The sequence below is a fragment of the Pieris rapae genome, chromosome Z (assembly GCF_905147795.1).
Source record: "Pieris rapae chromosome Z, ilPieRapa1.1, whole genome shotgun sequence".
In the NCBI taxonomy this organism is placed as follows: Eukaryota; Metazoa; Arthropoda; class Insecta; order Lepidoptera; family Pieridae; genus Pieris; species Pieris rapae.
The window spans coordinates 8,684,386-8,705,394 of record NC_059534.1 but is presented as its reverse complement, the minus strand read 5'-3'; the positions used below and the strand labels follow the sequence as shown (position 1 = coordinate 8,705,394).

The 21,009-nt window shown below is 33.2% G+C and overlaps 1 protein-coding gene across 1 annotated transcript in view; it reads right to left on the bottom strand.

Annotated features, from left to right (window-relative positions):
- The window catches only part of LOC110993980 (bestrophin-4), a 35,123-nt gene that overhangs the window by 3,832 nt on the left and 10,282 nt on the right, over window positions 1–21,009 (bottom strand). The window contains exons 3-9 of the mRNA XM_022260431.2: window positions 20,299–20,470; window positions 7,114–7,243; window positions 6,592–6,830; window positions 5,736–5,864; window positions 4,905–5,012; window positions 1,581–1,811; window positions 728–992 (exon numbers count right to left, since the gene is read on the bottom strand). Coding sequence (XP_022116123.1) covers window positions 728–992; window positions 1,581–1,811; window positions 4,905–5,012; window positions 5,736–5,864; window positions 6,592–6,830; window positions 7,114–7,243; window positions 20,299–20,470 — 1,274 coding nt within the window. The remainder of the gene's footprint in view (window positions 1–727; window positions 993–1,580; window positions 1,812–4,904; window positions 5,013–5,735; window positions 5,865–6,591; window positions 6,831–7,113; window positions 7,244–20,298; window positions 20,471–21,009) is intronic.

The window sequence follows — 21,009 nt, the reverse complement described above, 5'->3', positions numbered from 1 at the left end:
ATTTAAAAAAAATTAACGATGTTAGTCAATGTGCTATTTTCTCCCTTTCGGTCGCGCTTTCAAAAGCAGATTACGAACAAAACCATTTTACAAAACTTACCTTATTGAAAAGGTATAATTAAACATGTTTAATGTAGTTACTTACGTCTTTAAACAAGCCAAATTTCATTTTAAACAATACAGTATTCTCATTGCAAACATACGACAACGTTCGTAAGCAATCAGTCAATGACGTAACAATATAAAATGTTATTACAAACAATATTCCGTAGAATGAATAATATATAATAATAATAGATGTTATATATTTTTGCAATGTTGGAATATTAACAGCAAATATCACTTATGCGAGTTATTTGTATTACAGCATAAATACGTGTCATTTTTAAGGAATGATTTAATAATTTGCTTAACAACGTATTAAAGTATTAAAAATAGTATTAAGAATTGTTGTTAAATATATAAGTGTCTCTCTTTTGAAAATATTTCCTTTTTTAAATTAACACACTATAACATAATTTTTAAAATTCGGATGTAAAAAGATTTAAAGATTTGAATTATTCTCAAAAAATGAATAAGCCAGACTAGTATTTCTTATCTAAGAAGTCGCTCCAAGATTAGTGCAAATTCCTTGTTGGGCGCATGTGACGTACATCTCCCACCGAATACACTTACTGTGTATAACCAATTTAATTTTTTTATAAAGTGTAAATTTATTAATACTGACCATGTTTTGAGTTTTGTCTATGTTGCCCTCTCCCCGACTTGCGTCCAACTAGTCTCTCATACAAAGACATTTTGTGGTGAGAAGTGGTAGGCGTAGCTGTCTGCCCTGCTTCTGGACTTGAATATACAACTGAGTTAAGACGGTTTCGTCCAAATAATCCACCAGAAGAATATGCTGTTGATGCTGATCGGACGGAATCCACTCGAGATATTTGTCGTTGGAACCAGTTTTTTCTTCTCTCCACAATAGGTGTATCCACACTTTCCTATAAAGGAGGAGGAAGATATATTCATAAAAAGCTGGATAGGTTTTACAAATCGTCTTCGTCGACGAGATTATTCAATATAAATTACGCATCACGTTGTTTGTCCGCGTTTGGACTCCTAAACTACTGAACCGATTTCAATTAACTTTGCATACCGTGTGCAGTTTGATGTAATTTAAGAGATATGATAGCTTACATATATGAATATAATTCTACTTTACGTGTGTATGTATTGTGATTAAAAAGAGTGGGGGAGAGTTGATTGCCAGTTCTTCTCTTCCGTTCTACGCCCTTGATTTGAGAACTGGCAGTAAATGTAAAATTTGAAGCTTTCAAAGTATATAATATTTTGACGTTACTAAGTGTAAATTATTTTTGATTTGATTTGATTTTATGTCACTGTTAAACGGCTGGAGTCCTGGATGGTTCCCAAATCAGCCCGATAGATGGCAATGCAGTCGGTACTTTTATACTTTGTTTAATATCCTAATCATCAAATATCATGCAGGAGAACGTCGGGTCCGCTAGTTATATTATGTTATTCGAATTAAGTAATAAATTATTCCTTTAAATATCAGGGATACTTACATAATCCGCATATGTTTCATCATGGCTTTTCCTTGGTATATTGACATTAGCGTACACTGAGTCTTCGGCCTTCACCTTGTAGTGGTCAGCAGAACAAGGGGGTTCGTGGCGTCTATAATGTTCCGATGCAACGGTATAAGGCAGGTCTTTGGGCACCACCTCTTCCCAATACTGGTCTTTTAAAAGTTCCGGATGTTCTTCGTGCATTTCATCCACAATCATGTAGGCAGCCTGGAATCACAAGGTTAAATATGTTAAACTAGTATTGGAAATTAATATGATTCTAAACCGAGTTGATGATTCATGGCGGCTGGTATAGCGGGCACGTTATCCGCGGAGGCGATTTTGTCAGAATACTTTTTAATCTTAGTTTTTACATTTGAAATTGGCGTTGTGTGAGAGGAACAAATTTTTTTAAGTATATAATATATTGAATTACTATACTAATTATACATAACATTTCTATTTATGCACTTTTGCCATATTATTGATGCCTTTACTGAAAAATACCATTCGAACGCGAAATCAATAAAATCTTCGAAGGCGATTTCGGCTGTTGTCCATACTTCGAAAAAATTTTGATCTGTTGGAGCAAGGCCACGGGAGAACGGTTTATGACTTGGACCAATTGAAACACTTCTCATTTGGTGGCAGTCTGTCGTGCAGTGTTGTCTGACGTTGTCGTGAAGCAGCATTGGCCTGGAGCGATTGACCAGCCTTCCGCCAGGACCAGGCTTAGAAGCTAGCTTTTCCATCATGGTTAGCGTTTGCTGACCATAGTCGTCTCCAGTAATCGTCTACCAGAAGCTCACAACTAACTTTTTCGGAGTCAATTTTCGCTTAAGCTTTCGTTCGGCTGGGTTCAGCCATTCATTGAGCGCTGACCATTATCGTACAGTATTCACTTTTCATTACAAGAAATAATTCGATTTAAAGTCGCTTCATTATTATGCCAGTTGAGTAATCTACCTCATCAGTTGACGCGCGTTTGGCGATTTTCTTTACTTTTTCACCTTCTCACCTTCCCAATTTGCTTCAAGTGAATTACAGTTTCATCACTAACAACGCAGCCTGCGGCTAACTCAGACGTGGTTTGCGATAGATCCGCTTCCAAGATAGCCTTCAATTCTTCGTTATCAACTTTGGCCTCCGGGCGTCCACGGCAGCTTGTTTTGCGAGTCTCAATTTCCAAAACAAAAACGTTACAAACACACTTTGTTTTCGATTCCGTCACCATACACAACATTAATCCTTCGAATCTTCGAAAAATTTCAGCAGCACTGCACGGTGAAATTTGTAGTCGGAAACAACGCGAAATTTAATTTTGTAAGGAATTTTCCATTTTTTAAGGAACGCAATGAAAAAGAATAAACGGGAAATTGAACTGAATTATGAAAAACAAATGCACGAGTAAATACCTGTAAACAATTGAATTCGGAATACATAACCAAAGAGGAGGTATTTGAGGTCAAAGTGTACGACAAAACGTCAATTACATATTTAAGGATCTAATACATATTTATGTATTTAATATAATAATAATAATAATAATAATATATTTATTTTATTTCTCACAAAAACATATACAATAATTGTCATTCTTCTTAGGAGCTAGTAGCTATATAGTTCTCCAGGTTGGCTGTTCTATGGAAACTGACAGGCAATAATGGAGAAACATTAATAAAACTCTCGAATAATATATATAGATTTCGCATGGTATCCATATTGGTCTAACTTTCTTTTTTAAACCATATACGGTGGTAGCGCCACTGAATTACTACTATTTCAGTACGTACTCTTTACATTATCTAGAGCAATATTCTGTCACATCATTAAACAAGAAATAAGTCGAAAACACGCAAAATATGCTTCAAGAATTTGTCTCGTCTTAAACCATGACTACAAATGAATATTGTTTTTCATAATTATAGCAAAAAGTAATCAAATTACGCTACCTCAAGTTTTTTGCTATATTAAATACGTGAATCTTCGTAGTTCGTAGCGTAGGTACTCATTACATAGTAGTTACTAGTTATTAATTATACTTGATGTCTCTATAGAGATATTATCATACGAAGTACGATCTAATCGCAATAATTGTTCACTGTCAGTATGTTATAAAGCTTATTGCTGAATAATTATTTTTGTGTAATGAATACCTTTATTTACAGAAATTAAAAGCGGCCAATAGAAACAGCAAGCGATATTATGACTACAAATGTTCATGTTTAAACTAGGCCAATTGAATAATAGTCACGCGTTTCTCAATTTTGATGTTTCATGTATTTAATCTTGAAGAATCGTCTCTATAAAGAATACTTAAATAAAGAAAAATATGAACATAATAGGTATAATTCATTCATCTTTAACCACTTCATTAAAAATAAAATTATCACTAACATTTCAAAAATCACATTACATACTTTCACTAAAAAACTCAAAAAATATCTTGTTAAGCTGTCCTATACTAATACAGAAAACATTCTTATCGTACAAAAATAGTATAGGTATAAATTTGTTAAGTAAAATTAATTAATTGAGTAACGTTTAGATGTAAAAGGAAGAGACTGGCTGCCCACAACACAGGGAATCCTAGTGTGGGGGCCAGTGCCCCCAGTTTTCATTTTTTTTTTTTTTTTTGTGTCTAATAAAGTTATTTCTTTCTTTCTTTCTATATGAACAGTATTAGTCTAGTGAGTTCGAGCTGAGAATATCATGCGTGGTCGTAGGTTCAATCAATCGCTTAGCACTATATTTAACACACGCTCGTACTATTAAGGAAAACAGCATGAGAATATGGCAAGCTTTATATTAGACTCAATAAAAAGTAACGATGTCTGTCAGAATTTCTTAGCGCTAGTTTTTATGTTCTGGAATATTCGATACAATACATTATGATCATAATGAAACAGATGTCTCCAATATTATATTTTTTAGGTTATTTATCGAAGTAGGGAAACTCGTATTAGATTTTTCATAGAATAGTTTTTTATCGTTTTGTCTAATAGCTAATAGCAGCGTTCAAGTATTGAATTTTAGGGTAGGGATTGTGTTATTCCAAAGAGTTACGATGCGGGGCGATGGATTATGTTAATATTGTTTACGATTTTCCGATACTTTACACCACATAAATGGCAACTTTCAGATTTAATGAGTCACTAGGTGGTAACGAAAAGTTTTACTATTGGGTACAGATAACATTACGGCGCATTAAATGGGGGGGGGGGGGGGGTCAAGAATATCCAAAAAATGCGTGACGTAATACTTGAACACTCCCATATTGACCTTAGACATTTTTTTAATATAATATACATGTTAACATACTTTAATGTGTCGGTCGATCAACCAATTGAGTTCAATGTCGTCGTCGTCTTCACCAAAAGGATTAATTAGAACTTCGGCTACTTTTAACCATCCCACGTAGAAACAGAACTGTAATAGAAAAAATCGATTTATAACACCCAACGGTATTTTTTACCCATCATAGCCTATCAGGTATGTAATCAGGAAAATGAGTGATCGAAAAGCTAGCCAGCCACCAGGGGAGTGTCGAAATCTCCCTTTTCCTCGAAAGATACTTTATTAACTTAAAAGGGTTGGCAACTCTCGCCGGGCCCGGGTGACAACTACCCCGGAAATATCATCATAATATTTATGGGCAAATCGGGGCCCACTGCAACCCACGTTAGCTCTCGTGCTATTTATGACAGTGACATATTTGACAATCTTGCAGCAAAATTTCTTCAGCTGCAACCTGTGTTCAACATGTCGGATAGCCCATCCCGGGATACCCTTATGCTAGTCTCGAGTTCCAGATCGGACCTGGTTCTTTCTTAAGTCGCACGGTCAACAAGTTAATGAACCACCGTTTGGTTAGTTCTGTCGTCTGTATTTAACGAGTAGTAATAATAATATTTATGGATTGAGTTAAGTAGCAATATCTAAATTTAAAATGTTGATCCCCGTTATGTAAAGCACTTTGAAACATCAAAAGCAGCGATTCCAATTTTCTTTTCATTGATTCTTATTAAGACACAAAAATCTTTTGAGGTTTAGACTTACGTTCAAGGGTTGGCAAATATCTACAAATATAAATTTGGGTACATTTCTGAACTTGGCTTGCTACTAGCATGCGTGGATTCCTTTCAATCTTACCTGAAGAGCAGTAAATAAGGGAAAGTAGACATCAGGCTCGTATTTTGATGTGCTTCCAGGGGCGGGTGGAATCAGCTGACGGCCCATAAGTGCGGCTACAAAGTATGTGTATAGAGCCAAAGTGACGACCTGGAAATGTTTGACGTTGGAATGTAGACTACTAACAGTGAGGTGGAATGTAGACTTTTAAAAGTTAGGCCAATATAAATGTATAAAAATTATGTAACTTAAAGCATAAAATACACGTCCTTATAAGCCACTTGGGTGATGCGAAGATATAAAAATTGCATCGTCATCATTCAGCTAATAATACTTTTTGTAAATATTAGGGATGCATCCGATAAATAATAATAATTGCGCTTTAAAAATTGCAAACGAGGCACGGACTATCTATCTATGCCCGGGGATACCCCGCGTTTTATTCAGTTTGATGTCTACCTCACCAGCTTTGTCCCCGCGTATTTTATTTCGCAAGACACTTTAGTTGGCTTGTAACAATACTTAATTAAATAAAATACAAAATTACAAAAATCTCATCAATGTCAAATTCATTTATTAACAAAAGTTAATAGTTTTAATAAAAACTAAAAACTAACCTTATTACCATAATTTTAATTCAATAAGCGTTGGTATCGGTATGGACGATATTTCTATAAAATTTATTAGACGTATCGATGCATACATATTATACCTTGTATTGTGTTATACCTTTTTAAGGACGATTTTAAGGTAATAAATTGTGTATATTTGTATTTATAATTAGTAGCCATAGCTTGAAGCAGTAACCGATACCTCACCTCAATTCTACCAAATCTCTTTATGAAGAAGCGGAATAAGAATGTTGTATATAGCTTACCTGCGTATAAACCAGTGGTACACATACAGTATCATAACCAATGAGTGCCCCAAGCCGACGTCTTATGTCCGAAAGCTCAACTAACAGCGTTTGAACGATGTGATCACTTGTAATAAGACCTTCCTTTCTCGCCCTATTGATGATATTCGTAGCCCAAACCAATGGCATCCAATATTTAGACATGGGACTTTTCCCATCCATTTTCTCGAACACTTTACGTTCACTTTCAAGCATGAGTCCTATAACAAAACTGTATTTTTATTAAAATAACAAAACATATGTAGATATCCGCGTTATACAAATTAGATTCAGGTCCATTACTTTGGTACAATAGTTTATTATGTGGTTAGGAGGTAGTACATATTAAACAGATTGACAATTCAAATTTAAAACGTATCAGATCAAAATATATAACTCTTTGTTTCCTGAGGATAAAAGATCGTCGGAACATTGGATTTTCTTTATGACTTTTTAATGCCTAATTGGTAAATGATGGTTTAACACAAGTATAAGGAAACTCACCAGAATCAACAACATGTTGCCAAGTTGGAAATCTTCTTTTAACTCGTAGAGATACTCTCTGAAGAGTTATTACATAAGCTAATATCGCGTATCTAACAATATTTCTCCTCATCAGCCTTCCAGTTTCATCCTGATAACAATAAGGTCACAGATAAGACAATACAAAAATACCCAATAATACCTTTGTTATCCTTGGCCATTCAATTAAAAGAAGTAACGGTATTGAACGAAAGAATTATATGGTAGGATATTGATTTGAATATCGCGAGACCTAATTAGCTTTGATTTAATCGTAGTAAAAGAGATAACGCCAAGCGTACGATAGTAAGCAACTTTTAAGTAATTCTTTTAAAGACAACGGAAGATTTATAAACCTTTCCTAACAGGAATTTAATCTCTATCAACTCTCTATCTCTAGCCTCATTTAAATCCGTTGCTTTAGTGTCTGAATGTACAGATAGCGGGAAGTGACTAGGAATTAGGCTATGGGCAATAGAGATACATATTTCAGATTTAATTATTCGATAATGCGACGAGTCATATATTTCCTATGTATATGTATTGACACGGAACATCGGAATAAATAAGGATTCCAACTCATTTATTATTAGAATTTCAATAGACAAATGGTTGATTATATAACATTTACGATTGTATATATAATTGACAATTTATAAGTGATTATGGTTTTATGAAACGTCAGTAAAATTATCTTAGGTAAACAATATTTTTATTAAGTTTACTCGATCATTCTACGCATCCAATTTATTGTATCAAAATCATTTGATTTCGATGATAAAATTTATTACTACTCTTACTCTATTTAATTAGTTACAATGTACATACTTATATGAAACATACACATGAGACAAGTTATTGTAAAATAATGCTAATTTCTTCATTTTCAAACTTTAATTGCGTATATAGAATATTCAAATAATTAGTTTATTTAAGCAATATAACTTAACTTTAATAGAACAAATTGACCTTGCTTTTAAAGTATTATTTCTACACCTGTTACAACAATAATGAATACTTATTTATAAGCAATACTTAAGGCTTACTTTTTTGGTGAAAATTTGCTACATTTTTTGCACTCTTTATAATATCTAGGCCGATGTTTATGTCACCGAAAGCCTACGTAAACTGGGCCCATTTTATTGCTGAATTTGAGATATAATAATTGCAATGTATATGTAACTCATGAATACAGTTTAGTAGACACAAACCTCATTAAATTTATGTATTATGTGTTAAATATATAAGCATCAGTAAATACACGTAAATATTTTTCTTCAGATGTAGATAAACATTATGATCTGTGTCTAATTATAAACTAACGAAAGAAAATACTTACAATTGAACATATATAATAGTTATGTGGGCACAATGTTTAATTAAGATAATGATACGTAATTGTAACTAAAAAAACTACGGGTAAAATTTATGGGGAAATATTGTTGTTGCTAAGTCTTTTCTATTGATTCCTTAAAGTTCGAGGAAGGCTTTTATAGCGTGAAAACTTAGAAAAAATAGAAAAGTTTGTTTTATTTCTATTTGGGTTTTTATTTCGGAAAAGTTAATGGTCTCTAAGGGTTAGCATATCAAAATATTCCATATATATAGTAGTAGGTATGTAGCTACTGCATAAATACATTTTGCAGTAGGCTCACATCACAATGTTTAGTGATACCGCCGACCATGGACACTCACTAATTATGAGAGGGCTCACAAGTGCGTTGCCGGACTTATAAGAATTGGTACTCTCTCCTTACAGGATTCTAACTTAAGCCTATGACGAGGCAAATAAAGTTCGCGGTGGCTATTAGTAATATAGTAACATTAAAAAATTCAATATATTGACTTAAATTATATTTAAATAATATTATTTTAATTGTTATGTGTTTAAGACTTAGATACCACTATCACCTGTCGTAGTTTATCAGATCTAGAATTGCCAGTATGAAAAATATACTTTTAAGAAAAACCGTATTTTCCTTGTGTAACAGATTGTGTTATAAATATACATCGTGGTAATATCATATCAAATACATATATCATATTTAAATTTAACATGATATTTGCTGTACGTGTTGATTGCGTAAACTGACAAGAATGCATATGTGTATTTAAACACAACTAGACAGATCTAGATACGAGATGTCAATCCTGGATAATGTACATATGTAGGTGTCGTCATATGATACTAATAGCATCTTCATAGCAGCTCCTTCCACTTGACCGTATTCAACGAAGAGCGGTTCGAATCGTTGACGACCAAAATCTCTCCAAGCGGCTTGATCCTTTGGCGTTGCGTAGAGATGTGGGGTCTCTCTGCATCTTCTACCGCATTTACCATGGAGAGTGTTCAGAGGAGTTGTTCGGATTAATACCTGCAGCTGAGTTTCACCATCGGACGTCGAGGCAGAATACGAAATTCCACCCGTATCACCTCGACGTCCGCCGTTCCACAACTGCGCGTTTTTCTAGGCAGTTTTTGCCGCGCACCACCACTCTGTGGAACCAGCTGCCAACTGAAGTATTTCCGAACCAATTCGACTTAGGGTCCTTCAAGAAAAGAGCGTACCAATTCTTAAAAGGCCGGCAACGCACTCGCTAGCCCTCTGGCATTGAGGGTGTCCATGGGCGGCGGTATCACTTAACATCAGGTGAGCCTCCTGCCCGATTGCCCCCTGTTCTATAAAAAAAATAAAAAAAAAAAAGGTCTGACAATATTTTAATTGTATTTTATACTTCTATGCATAACCTTCACCTCAAGTCTAAGCTTCCTTAATAAGACTAGAGGAAGTTGCAAATTAAAAGAACAGCACGCTCACAGTTGGCGTCAGCAAAATAATTATCTCTTGACGATTAGGGTTCTTCAATAATTTGTGCGTAATCAAAAATTTCCAGATTTATTCATTTGACTATGACCTCTGATACCTTTGTAAGACGTAACAAGTTTTACGATAATAATTAACCAGTAAAGTATATTAACCAAACATTAATTCAAATTTATGTACTTCTGGCATGTTTGCATGACGATTCATCGGAAGAATTAGGTTTTTTGTAACGTTTTAAATTTGTTGATTTGTATAATATAAAATTTAATACAACTCTAGAAAATATTCCGAACTCCAAACATCCGGTCTGATATTTTCAGCCTTATATCATGGCATATAACTGTCCAATAGTACCTATTGAGATTTTCACGAAGCCTTCTGTATTTAAGCATCTATTAAACGTATTGCAAAGGAAACCCTCAAAGCGATAACTATATTCATGATCTAAGGATGTATGAATGACATTTCATATCCTTTGAACCAGTTATCTTGAGTGTTATAATTAGCTTGCCGGTTACCGTAAAGAGCAGAAACTTTTTATAATACTTGAAACGTCATAGTTTGTCGCATAAGGTTGTATATTGTACTTTGTTGTTTATTTCTTGTGGTTTCTTTATGTTATTATTACAATATAAATAAGGACTGATTACTTGTTTATAAGTGTTTAATACTGATTTGAAAATTTATAAATGAACAATATACAATTTGCCTTGAAAGTCATCACATTATGATGGATGAATTATATAAATATTAATTAAAGGATGGAAAATTATTTATAATGTAATACTCTTTGTTGCAGAGTAGTGTTGGCCTAGTGGCTTCAGCGTGGGAGTCTCACACCTGAGGTCGTAGGTTCGATCCCCGGCTGTGCACCAATGGACTTTATTTCTATGTGCGCAATTAACATTTGCTCGAACGGTGAAAGAAAACATCGTGAGGAAACCGACATGTCTTAGACCCAAAAAGTCGACGGCGTGTGTCAGGCACTGGAGGCTGATCACTTACTTGCCTATTAGATTTAAAGAAATGATCATGAAACAGATTCAGAAATCTGAGGCCAAGACCTAAAGAGGTTGTAGCGCCACTGATTCATTCATTCAATGCTCTTTGTTAGAATCTCAAAATATTAAGCTTATTATTTTATAATCGTCTTATCCAATGATAAGTAGAAAGCTCATGGAACATTTAAGCCACTCGATGGACAGGTTGGTTAGTGTTGGGCAATAGTGCCTTACGGGCGTCGAGGACACAAGTGGAATTTCGTTCTATTAATACAACGTTTAACATGCGCTATTCTTTGATTTAAAGCTATATTTTTCAGAAAGCTTAATCGTTACTGACGTTGATTAAGGTTATCAAATTTATAAATATTAAATACACTAACCTTCTCTGAATGCAAATAGAGAGCGTGCGACAAGAATAGATACGCTCTACGCTTTAGATATATTTTAAGTATCTTAAAGAGACATAGACATATTTATGTTACAGTTTACAAACAAAAACACTGTCACACACACAAAATAACAAGAATAAAAAAAAAATTTTTTTTTCCTTTTCCCATTCGGTTCGTCTCATGCATGTAATGCGTGTATGTTGTGGCTGTAAATGGCCTCGACTCTGTCATGCTGAGGAGCAGAGTGTTCCACAGCGCTGGTCATTCTGCCAGCGCCACACAAGAATATATTAACACTTAGTAGAAAATGATGATAATCTTAATATGTATATTTATTGTGTGCGTGTGTATGTGACTGAACTCCTCCTAAACGACTGGACCAATTTTGATGAAATTTTTTGTGTGTGTTCGTGGAGATTCGAGAATGGTTTAGATTCACAATTTTGTCCGCTGGACAATGTTTTTTTTAATTAATTAGTAGTTGTTGATTTTGGAATGTTTTACATTGGATCCGACAGACGGCGCTACCATCGCACTGTACAAATTTTAAATAATATTCGAATTTTAATTTTAGTCTGTCCCGACAGTTAGCGCTGCGATCAAATTAAAAAAAAGTTTTGTTATCATTGTGTTATTGTAGACCATGGGCTGGATCGTTAGATATTGTCATAACATTTGAATTATAATTTTCATCAAAATGGTCCAGAATGTTTTAGCTTATTAAAAAAAGTTTGAAATTTTCAAATTAAAAACGTGTAGACAGGACAACGTCTGTCAGGTCCGCTAGTATTATTATATATTAGTAAAAGTTAGCAATATCATTAATGAAGTCTTCTGTAATATGGCGTGAAGAAAATAAAATAAAATTAAAGGTTAAAAATAAGAATAATTTTTAAGAATTAGATTAAGTTTTTGGGGCGGATTAAAAACTAGATTTCGTGGGATTTTGTTGAGTTAATCTATTAATTTTATAGCTGATTTGCAAAAACGAAACACTGCAATTTTTAAAAGTAACACTCGAAAATATAGAAATAATAATATTCTTAAAAGGTATTTGAAGACAACCTGGGGTGTAATAGCTTGGCTTCTGACTTTCGTCTCTTTGTTAAAAGTTTAAGTAAATATAAAAATTAAATCAAAGCTCACTCTAGACTTTTGGGATAGCAAGAAGACATTAGAGCTATCTATCTATCTAGGCTTACCCGGAATGGTATAGCAAACGACACATCGAACTTATGATAAGGGCCGCAGTTTATTTGTTTCTGTAATATATTCCAAAAATACGTCAAGTCTATAAGGGTATTTAAATCATCGAGTAATGGTAATAGTCATTATTTAGGTATTAACTGTACATTCCGAACCCAAACCAACGTGTCATTTGACGGACGCTATTTATCATTATAAATACAATTAGTTTAAAATATAAAAACTCTATTAAAATTATTTAACATAACGGTAATCATTGCATTGCTGTATACAGTGACAGACTTTAATTATATTTATTGAAACAACAATTATGTATTATATAATATATTAATTGTTAAACTCCAAAGATTTCCTTGGATTCAGAGTCACCCCCCACCCCCTGAAGAACATTTTTGAACAGGATTTATGCAAATGGGGATACATTATCTTTTGCTTTGTTTTCACTTTTAAGAATTATATAACGTAATACGCATGTACAAAAGAGATGTATTAATAACATATCAAGATTAAATGTCTAATTTTAAATAAATGGGTATAAAATAGACAAAAAGTAAAACGTCATAACATAAATATTATACCTATTTACAAAGTAATCGCCAAGAAAATGTTCAAGTGACAAACAATACAATACTTTGCTTGTGTTGTGATGTAACTTTTGTTGTTTTATTGTATTTATAAGATTACACAAATGAAGTTATATTATTTAATATAAATTCTAATAAGGAAAATTAACTTAACAGGAAGTTTAACTTGAAAATAAGTAGCAAAACTTGAACATTAGGTAATATATTTGGTAACAAAATAAAAATAGAATTTATTCAATGAATTTTTTGTCGTTCCTACACATTGGTAGACATTTTATCAAATTAAAAAACCCAAATTACAGCTTTGAGTAATAAGCTTTTATGCTTTGATCAATAGGGAAAATTAATGAAATATTTATAGAGCTTCCTCAGTGGGTTGAATATAATTTATGTCTAAGAAATTCGAATTCAAATTAAAACATTATTTTCTAGATGGACCGAATGAACGTGGGAGACATCGCTGGGCACGACTTCTGCTGTTTAAGCCAATTCAGGAGGAGGATATATATATATATCTTCTATGGACGAAGGTCACAATTTGATTGCACGACAATACATATAGTATCGATAGTGGTCAAGTTCGGAACGAATTCAAACAAAAATCATATCACTTGAATTCAGGTAAACCTTAGGGAGGTTTACCTGGGATAAACCGAGTAATGACCTATTGCTCCCTGAAAACCTTCCTATGAAACAAATCAGTGCTTTCCCACAGTTTACAATTTGTAAGCAATGACATACGTATAATGCTAAGTGCGTTTGTTAAGTGACAAGTGTCCTCACATTCTCTACCACAATTTATATTAACTATTAGTTAACCGATTTGGTTGTAATCGAACTGTCATATACTGCGATTAAACGTGACTCCTAAAGCCCTTTTTCATTTACTATTATTCAGAGGTTGTTCGTACCGGCTGGGTTTCATCATCGGACGTCAAGACAGAATAAAAAATACCATCCGTATCACCTCGACGTCCGCCGTTCCACAACTGAGCGTTTTATGACAGTTTTGCCGCGCACCACCTCTATGTGGAACCAGCTTCTCCTTGGTAATACGTACCAATTGTTATAAGGCTCACTACTTGCGAACTTTCTGGCAATGTAAGTGTCCATGGGCTATGACTAATGGCGGTATGACTTATTATCAAATGAGTAATATGAGTAGAAATAAAAAATAGATTTTATAAATTGAAAGAATTGTATTAGTTAAATTAACATCAAGGTCAGACAATTTCGCCTTTTATCGCAGACTTTCTACTTTAGTACTTTTGTATAAATGAAAAAGGTACGATTTTGTTTTTTGTTTATTGTGAGAGTATTTAAAAGAAATGCTAATTAAACGGTCTTAAGCCATTCATATTTAATTAAAATAATTAACTGTTTTTATGATATAAAGGTTCCATACAAACGTTTCGTAACAAAAAAACCTTGGCGATTTAAAGGAGTGGCGAGAGTCAATTTTCAGTCCGTTTCGTCCGTATACGCCCATGATTTGAGAACTAATAGTAAATTTAAATTTAGAATAATTATTTTTATTTACATGATAAATGATATGTTGAATATACCCAAGGAGGTTTTGGTAGTCATTAGTCACTTGACCGAATTAGACATAATATTGGACTGATTTTAATTTGTTTACGGTAATTTAATTATCACCAAAATACCGTTCTTAATATTTATTTAAAATGAAACACTATGTCATAACGTTAAACGAGATACAAGTGCATTTTTGTACGGTTGTACCGTAAAAATATAATTTGTAAGAAATAATAAATTCTTTTATGTAATATAATTTCTGTGTCTTGCAAATAGCGCAGTTTTTAGAATATGTTCACAATTATGTAAGTATAAAATGTGTAAGTATATGACTCTTAACTCATAACTACTCGACGTTTAGAAATTTCATTTATTTTTTATTTCTGAAATTTTATCATAAATTCATAATCTTTAAATAACTTATTTTAACGTTCGTCTTGACACACTTACTTGGTGTCAAGCATCTCTCCCTCTTAGCATTGCTGGTTTAGGCAGTTAATTTGGTTAAATTACTGGTTGATAGCAGGCAAGAACCTTGAAATTGATGGTTTTGCAAGAAAAGCATTGTCGAAAAGGGATAATATAGAAAATCATTGCAATTTAAGGAATATATTTTCTCTATTCCCGTAAACATATTTTGTTTAGTGAATATTTAACCAATATCCTATGCGATACTAAATCACTAGGAAAATTTTGTATCTATAAAAAAACATATTTGTCGTAAATAATGTATTGATGATAAGCAAATTTTTATTCTCTAAAGCGAATAAGTCTCAAATGTTTTTATGGTAGAATTTGCAAGTCAGTAGCTCGTTATATTGTACAAGCAACCTACATACGACTCATAATTTAAAAATATCAAAATTTTTCTATTAGTTTTGTACACTCTCGAATGTAATTTGAGTTTTGAATTACGAATTTGAACAAACGACTATTGATACTTTGAATTGAAAAGCCATACATACAATCAAGATAATCGTATGTTTTGAACTCAAAATGTCGTCGCCGTAATTGAGGCGCCTACAGTTATTCAATACACTGAGTGCGATGTTTTTAGCTATATGTGAGTAAGTCTAGCTTTACCGTCTCAATCAAGACACAATTTATAAATTTTTGTTGTAGCAGACACTAATAAACAACAACAACTATGTACTATTTTTTATCTCTACAGGTAGGTACTGATGACTCGATAACAGTGACTGCAATTCTTCATTTGACTTCCATTGTTTATTTTTTTGCACGTTTATATAACAGTAATTATATTTAACACCGAGTCGAATTTTATTTAAAACACGTTTTATAAATGCTATGTTCGTACTATAGAAACCTTGAGTTGAAACCTTTTATTGTTTTCGTAGATGTATTTTTCGAAAATGGGAGATTAATAATAGACAATATCGGTCTTAGAATATACATTCCAATACCCTCAATATGAGCCCAAACTATATAGAACCGGCAAAGCAAAATATAATTTAATCTGTTTTTTTTTATAGAACAGGGGGCAAACGGGCAGGAGGGTCACCTGATGTTTAGTGATACCGCCGCCATTGACACTCTCAATGCCAGAGGGCTCGTCAGTGCATTGCCGGCCTTTTAAGAATTGGTACGTTATAAACCCTTTTACGTGTAGTTATTTAACTTTACAATATAAGAGCTAGTTCAAATTGAAACAAAACGTGTTGATAGTAGATCTGAGAATCGGCTACTATCTGTCTTTCACTCCGTAAGCGATAAGGGGTGTCCACCTCAACAATTAAAAAAAAAAAATTCTGACAATTTTTTTTTTTGATACAACCCTAAATTTTCACCCCTCTACAGTTAACGCCTATTTTTTATTTGCTAGTTAAGGACTTTGAGGTTTGTCACTAGGTTAGCGGAACAAAATGTTCCATGTTGGTTTGTACTCTAAAGGCTGACTAGGCATTAGGAAGAAACGCGTGGGCAGCTAGTAAATATATAAGATGAACGACAATTCTAATTAATGAAGGCAATAGATTACTACAATACGAACAAAACAGTCAATTTTTGAAAATATAAAATCAATTATGTATGTTTGAACCAGCCAATAATTAACCTTTGATGATTTAATTTATTCATACGTACCAGCGTTTAATTCTTTATAAGTGACGTGATATTGTATTGTTGACCTTATATTTTATGTTTTGTATGCCAGTTGGCTGTAACGAGCCACTAATTAAAGCTCGCATAAAGATTTATTAGGAAGGCTGACCAGATCTTTTCTTCTTTATAAGCGTTATTATATACAATTAACAATAATTATATAGCAAAATTACATAGCACATAATATGATGCAAGTGCTTAGGTTCAAAGTACACTAGTATTTGAGAATCGTGTCGAAATGTTTAAGACGAATAGGTCTACAACCTAAATAAATCAGTAAATTCCAAATTTGAAAATTGACTTGTGATTCGGACGTCCACAGTAAAGTGATTTCACATCGGGAGCCGTGGTAGTCGTACACATGCTGATTTGTTTTTTTTATGGAACAGGGGGCAAACGGGCAGGAGGCTCACCTGATGTTAAGTGATACCGCCGCCCATGGACACTCTCGATGCTAGAGGGCTCGCGAGTGCGTTGCCGGCCTTTTAAGAATTTTTACGCTCTTTTCTTGAAGGACCCTAAGTCAAATTTGTTAAAATGAAAATAAAACTAATGTTTGATCAAAGTTTAGGTATATATATAGTATAGGTATACGGTGTACAAGTCAAGAAAAGGAAATTCTTGAAGGTAGCCTCACTATTATTATTTTATGATAGTCGAAATACAGATAATGATTTAAAGAATGTATATTATTACTATTACTTATTTAGTAGTTTAGTAGTAACTATTACTTTTAAAGGTAAGTTAAAAACAAACCCAACCTTATGTAAGTCAGATTTTAAGTTATTCATGAAACATATTTTTCATAAATTATAAGAACACTAGCAATAACTTAAGTATGGTTTAGAAAAACAATAATAACTCCCGCGTCAAATGTGAACAATCTTAGAGCAGAAAATATTCTCGCATAAAAAAATTTGCCCAATTAATAATATAACTTGTGAAATCCTTGGTATTTTACCTTGTCTGTGATTCTCTCTGTTGATTGCAAAACGTTTTAAACAGTTAATGAGTAATTTATGATTAGACAAGTAATAATTATTTTATATCATCTTCCCGACAGCCTAACTGAAGGGTTTCCTTAATTTAATTTCAGATGAGTCGGTATAATTTCGTATCCTATAGAAATTAAACCTACCTAGAGAGTCAGCATGAACAATAGAAGTCTAAAATATATTGAAAATACGAAAAATAGAAAGTATAGTTGATTAAAATTAAAATAAAATTCAAAAGACCTCTTGTAAAATGTAAACCGTTTAGAAAACTAGTTCCATCAAATCTGGCCGATGTTCACTGAATATTTATGAGCTTCTGTTTGTAAAAATGTAAGTCATAGTTAAAGTGAAACCCATTTCATGCATACTTTATCACCCGCGTAATACTATTATGAGATAAGTATTGCTTAGAAGGACGAACTTTTGTGCAACAGCAAGAACAAAATAACCAGCGTCGCTTACAAATGAATGTGGTATTGTTCGATAACAAAACGTCTGGTCTTTTCGTCTCGCCTCGTCTTTTGCTTGGGCCTTAATTTCTTCCATATTTTTTACTAGTCAATACAATCGTTTTCTATTAAAAAAATTTTTTATTGAACAGGGGGCAAACGGGCATGAGGCTCACCTGATGTTAAGTTATACCGCCGCCCATGGAAACCCTCGATGCTAGAAAGCTAGCGAGTGCGTTGCCGGCCTTTTAAAAATTTGTACGCTCTTTTCTTGAAGGACCCTAAGTCGAATTGGGTATTAACTGTATGTATTTCGTAACTATGAGAATATTTAACAAGTTGTAGACTACTAGTTCACGCCATATTTGGTTGGATTCAACAAGATGTGATTGAGATGTAACAGACAGTTGGTCTCCTTGTAAACGATTAAATTTTTTAACGCGCATATTCGGGTATCGTCTGTGGCTCAACACGATGCATTTACGTCATCAGCTAACAACTAAATAATTCGAGAACCGACGTACATTTGGTCATTTATTATTTCATTGTTTACACGGCTATAGTAATTTGGTTGATGTTAATAATTCGTCATTCAATTTCCGTCATTTCACGCTTAATAGTATCAAAAACCGTCATAATAATTGCGGATTTTCAAGTATCAGATATAGAGTTTAAAAAAAATCTGTAATAAAGGTATCATATGTGCGCTGTGTCAATGAATAACAACTATATATTCTATGGCTGTTTTATATATTATATAATATATATATTTCTATAGGCTGCCAAACTATTATCAGAACCAGCACCTAGTTAAACGCAATGAACAAAGCATGTGGGTCCCGCTGACCAACGGCGGTTCGTATAAGGTGTGCTGTATGTAATAAACACTTGGCAAGGACAGGCCATGACATCTGTACGGTTCAGAATGTAAATCGTTATTGCCAATCCATCGATGTATGTGTGAGACCCGAATCGCACCCGCGATGTGCACAGAGTCTATATCAAGGCCTTCATAAGGAATAAAATAAACAAAACATATCAATGATTTGTAGATAGATAGAGATGTTTTTACCAGTATGTTATTATTAATTTTAAGATATTTCTGTATTTCTTTATTTATATATTTATAAGAATTCAAGATGTCGTGACTTTAATTACTAGTTGAAATACGGGCTCCATTTCAAGGGCTTCAGACAAGCTAAAACGTTATCGAAGTTACAGTAAAATTATGTCGTTGTGAAATTTAAATATATTTTATGTATCAAATTCGAGTATACACGTTTACGTGATAATATAGCGTTTAATTCTGTAATATGTAAGTATTTACGTGCTTTTCAAGAAAATAAATATATGACTCATCACACATATAACAAATGTTATAGTTGAAATATGCAACTATGGATTAAATAAAAATAAATAATACTTTAAATACAAATCGCAAAGCCACGTAAGTTTCGCAATAAAAGCAACAAGGAAAAAATACTTCGCGGTAATCTTAAGCTTTTAATTATACATCGCCATAACGCAACATTTGAGAGCAAAGCTTCAAACAGGTAATATATCAGGTTTTAGAATACATATGTGAAATTAGTATGGAGATTAGTTAATTGTCTCGATATATGACATCGCTTTGCAACTTTCACTTTTAATTAAAATTCCTCTGGAGTTGTATAACCTTTATCCATACACAAAAACAAAAACCAAACAGCCAAACTGTAAACGATTATTCAAGCCCTTTAATGAAATCGGAAAACATATTTGTGCTTCCTTAGTTGTTAACTTCAAAGATTGCTCTGTTTTCAATGATTTAAGAATTTTCGTTTAGGGAAAATCCAGATCTATACAAATTGTGGTTTATGAAATGGTACTGTAAATAAAACTGAATTTTGAACGGTTCTTTCCAGTATTTGTGTACATATAAAGATCACTTATTAATTTCAATAGCACAGCTCAATTTTATTATTAATAACCTAAACACTAAATACATAGAGAATATATTTAAAAATAATATTACTAGAAATATAAATGCCAGGATATTTTAGTCGAAGCAATACTTACCGCACCAGGTATTCCAGCGGAGATAAACAGTGCCAGTGTGTCTGGCCATGGAAGCAGCTTGTACTGCTCCCACCACCGCTTCACTACCAGGCTGACGTAGAAGCCAAGGACAAACGACATTGGAATCGTCTCACTCTGCGCGCCGAAGTATTGACGCACTTTCTCGAATATCCTGTAAGGAGATTGTTATTTGTAATAGACGGAACGCATATAAGGTACTGTCTCATATTTGTACTGTGAGGTGGCAAGGCGATACAAAGAAATTTATACGATTGTTTTACAATATCAATAATATGAAAAGATATACCTAAAGTAATCATTGGACGGCGTTTTACATTTGAAAAATATAACACTTACATTCGGCTAACGGTTATTCTATTAACTGTATCTGATATGAATATATATAACTAAAATTAGATTTATCAAGTATCCTACACTTGATAAATCTAATTTTAGTTAGTCTTACGGTCTGTTTATCGTGGACGTTGACAAGACAAGAAACTTACAAATGTATATATAGATGAAAAAGTTGAAGGAATTATTTACTTTAGCATATAATATGCGATTATTTTATGCTCAATCGTATCTCTGCAGCCCACCCGGCGGACTGAGCAAACTATATTTATGAGTCACAAAACATAATGTAAGCTATTGAATAAACTGATAATACAAACATACATTGTCTTTCCAAGCATACAAAGTGTACTCAAG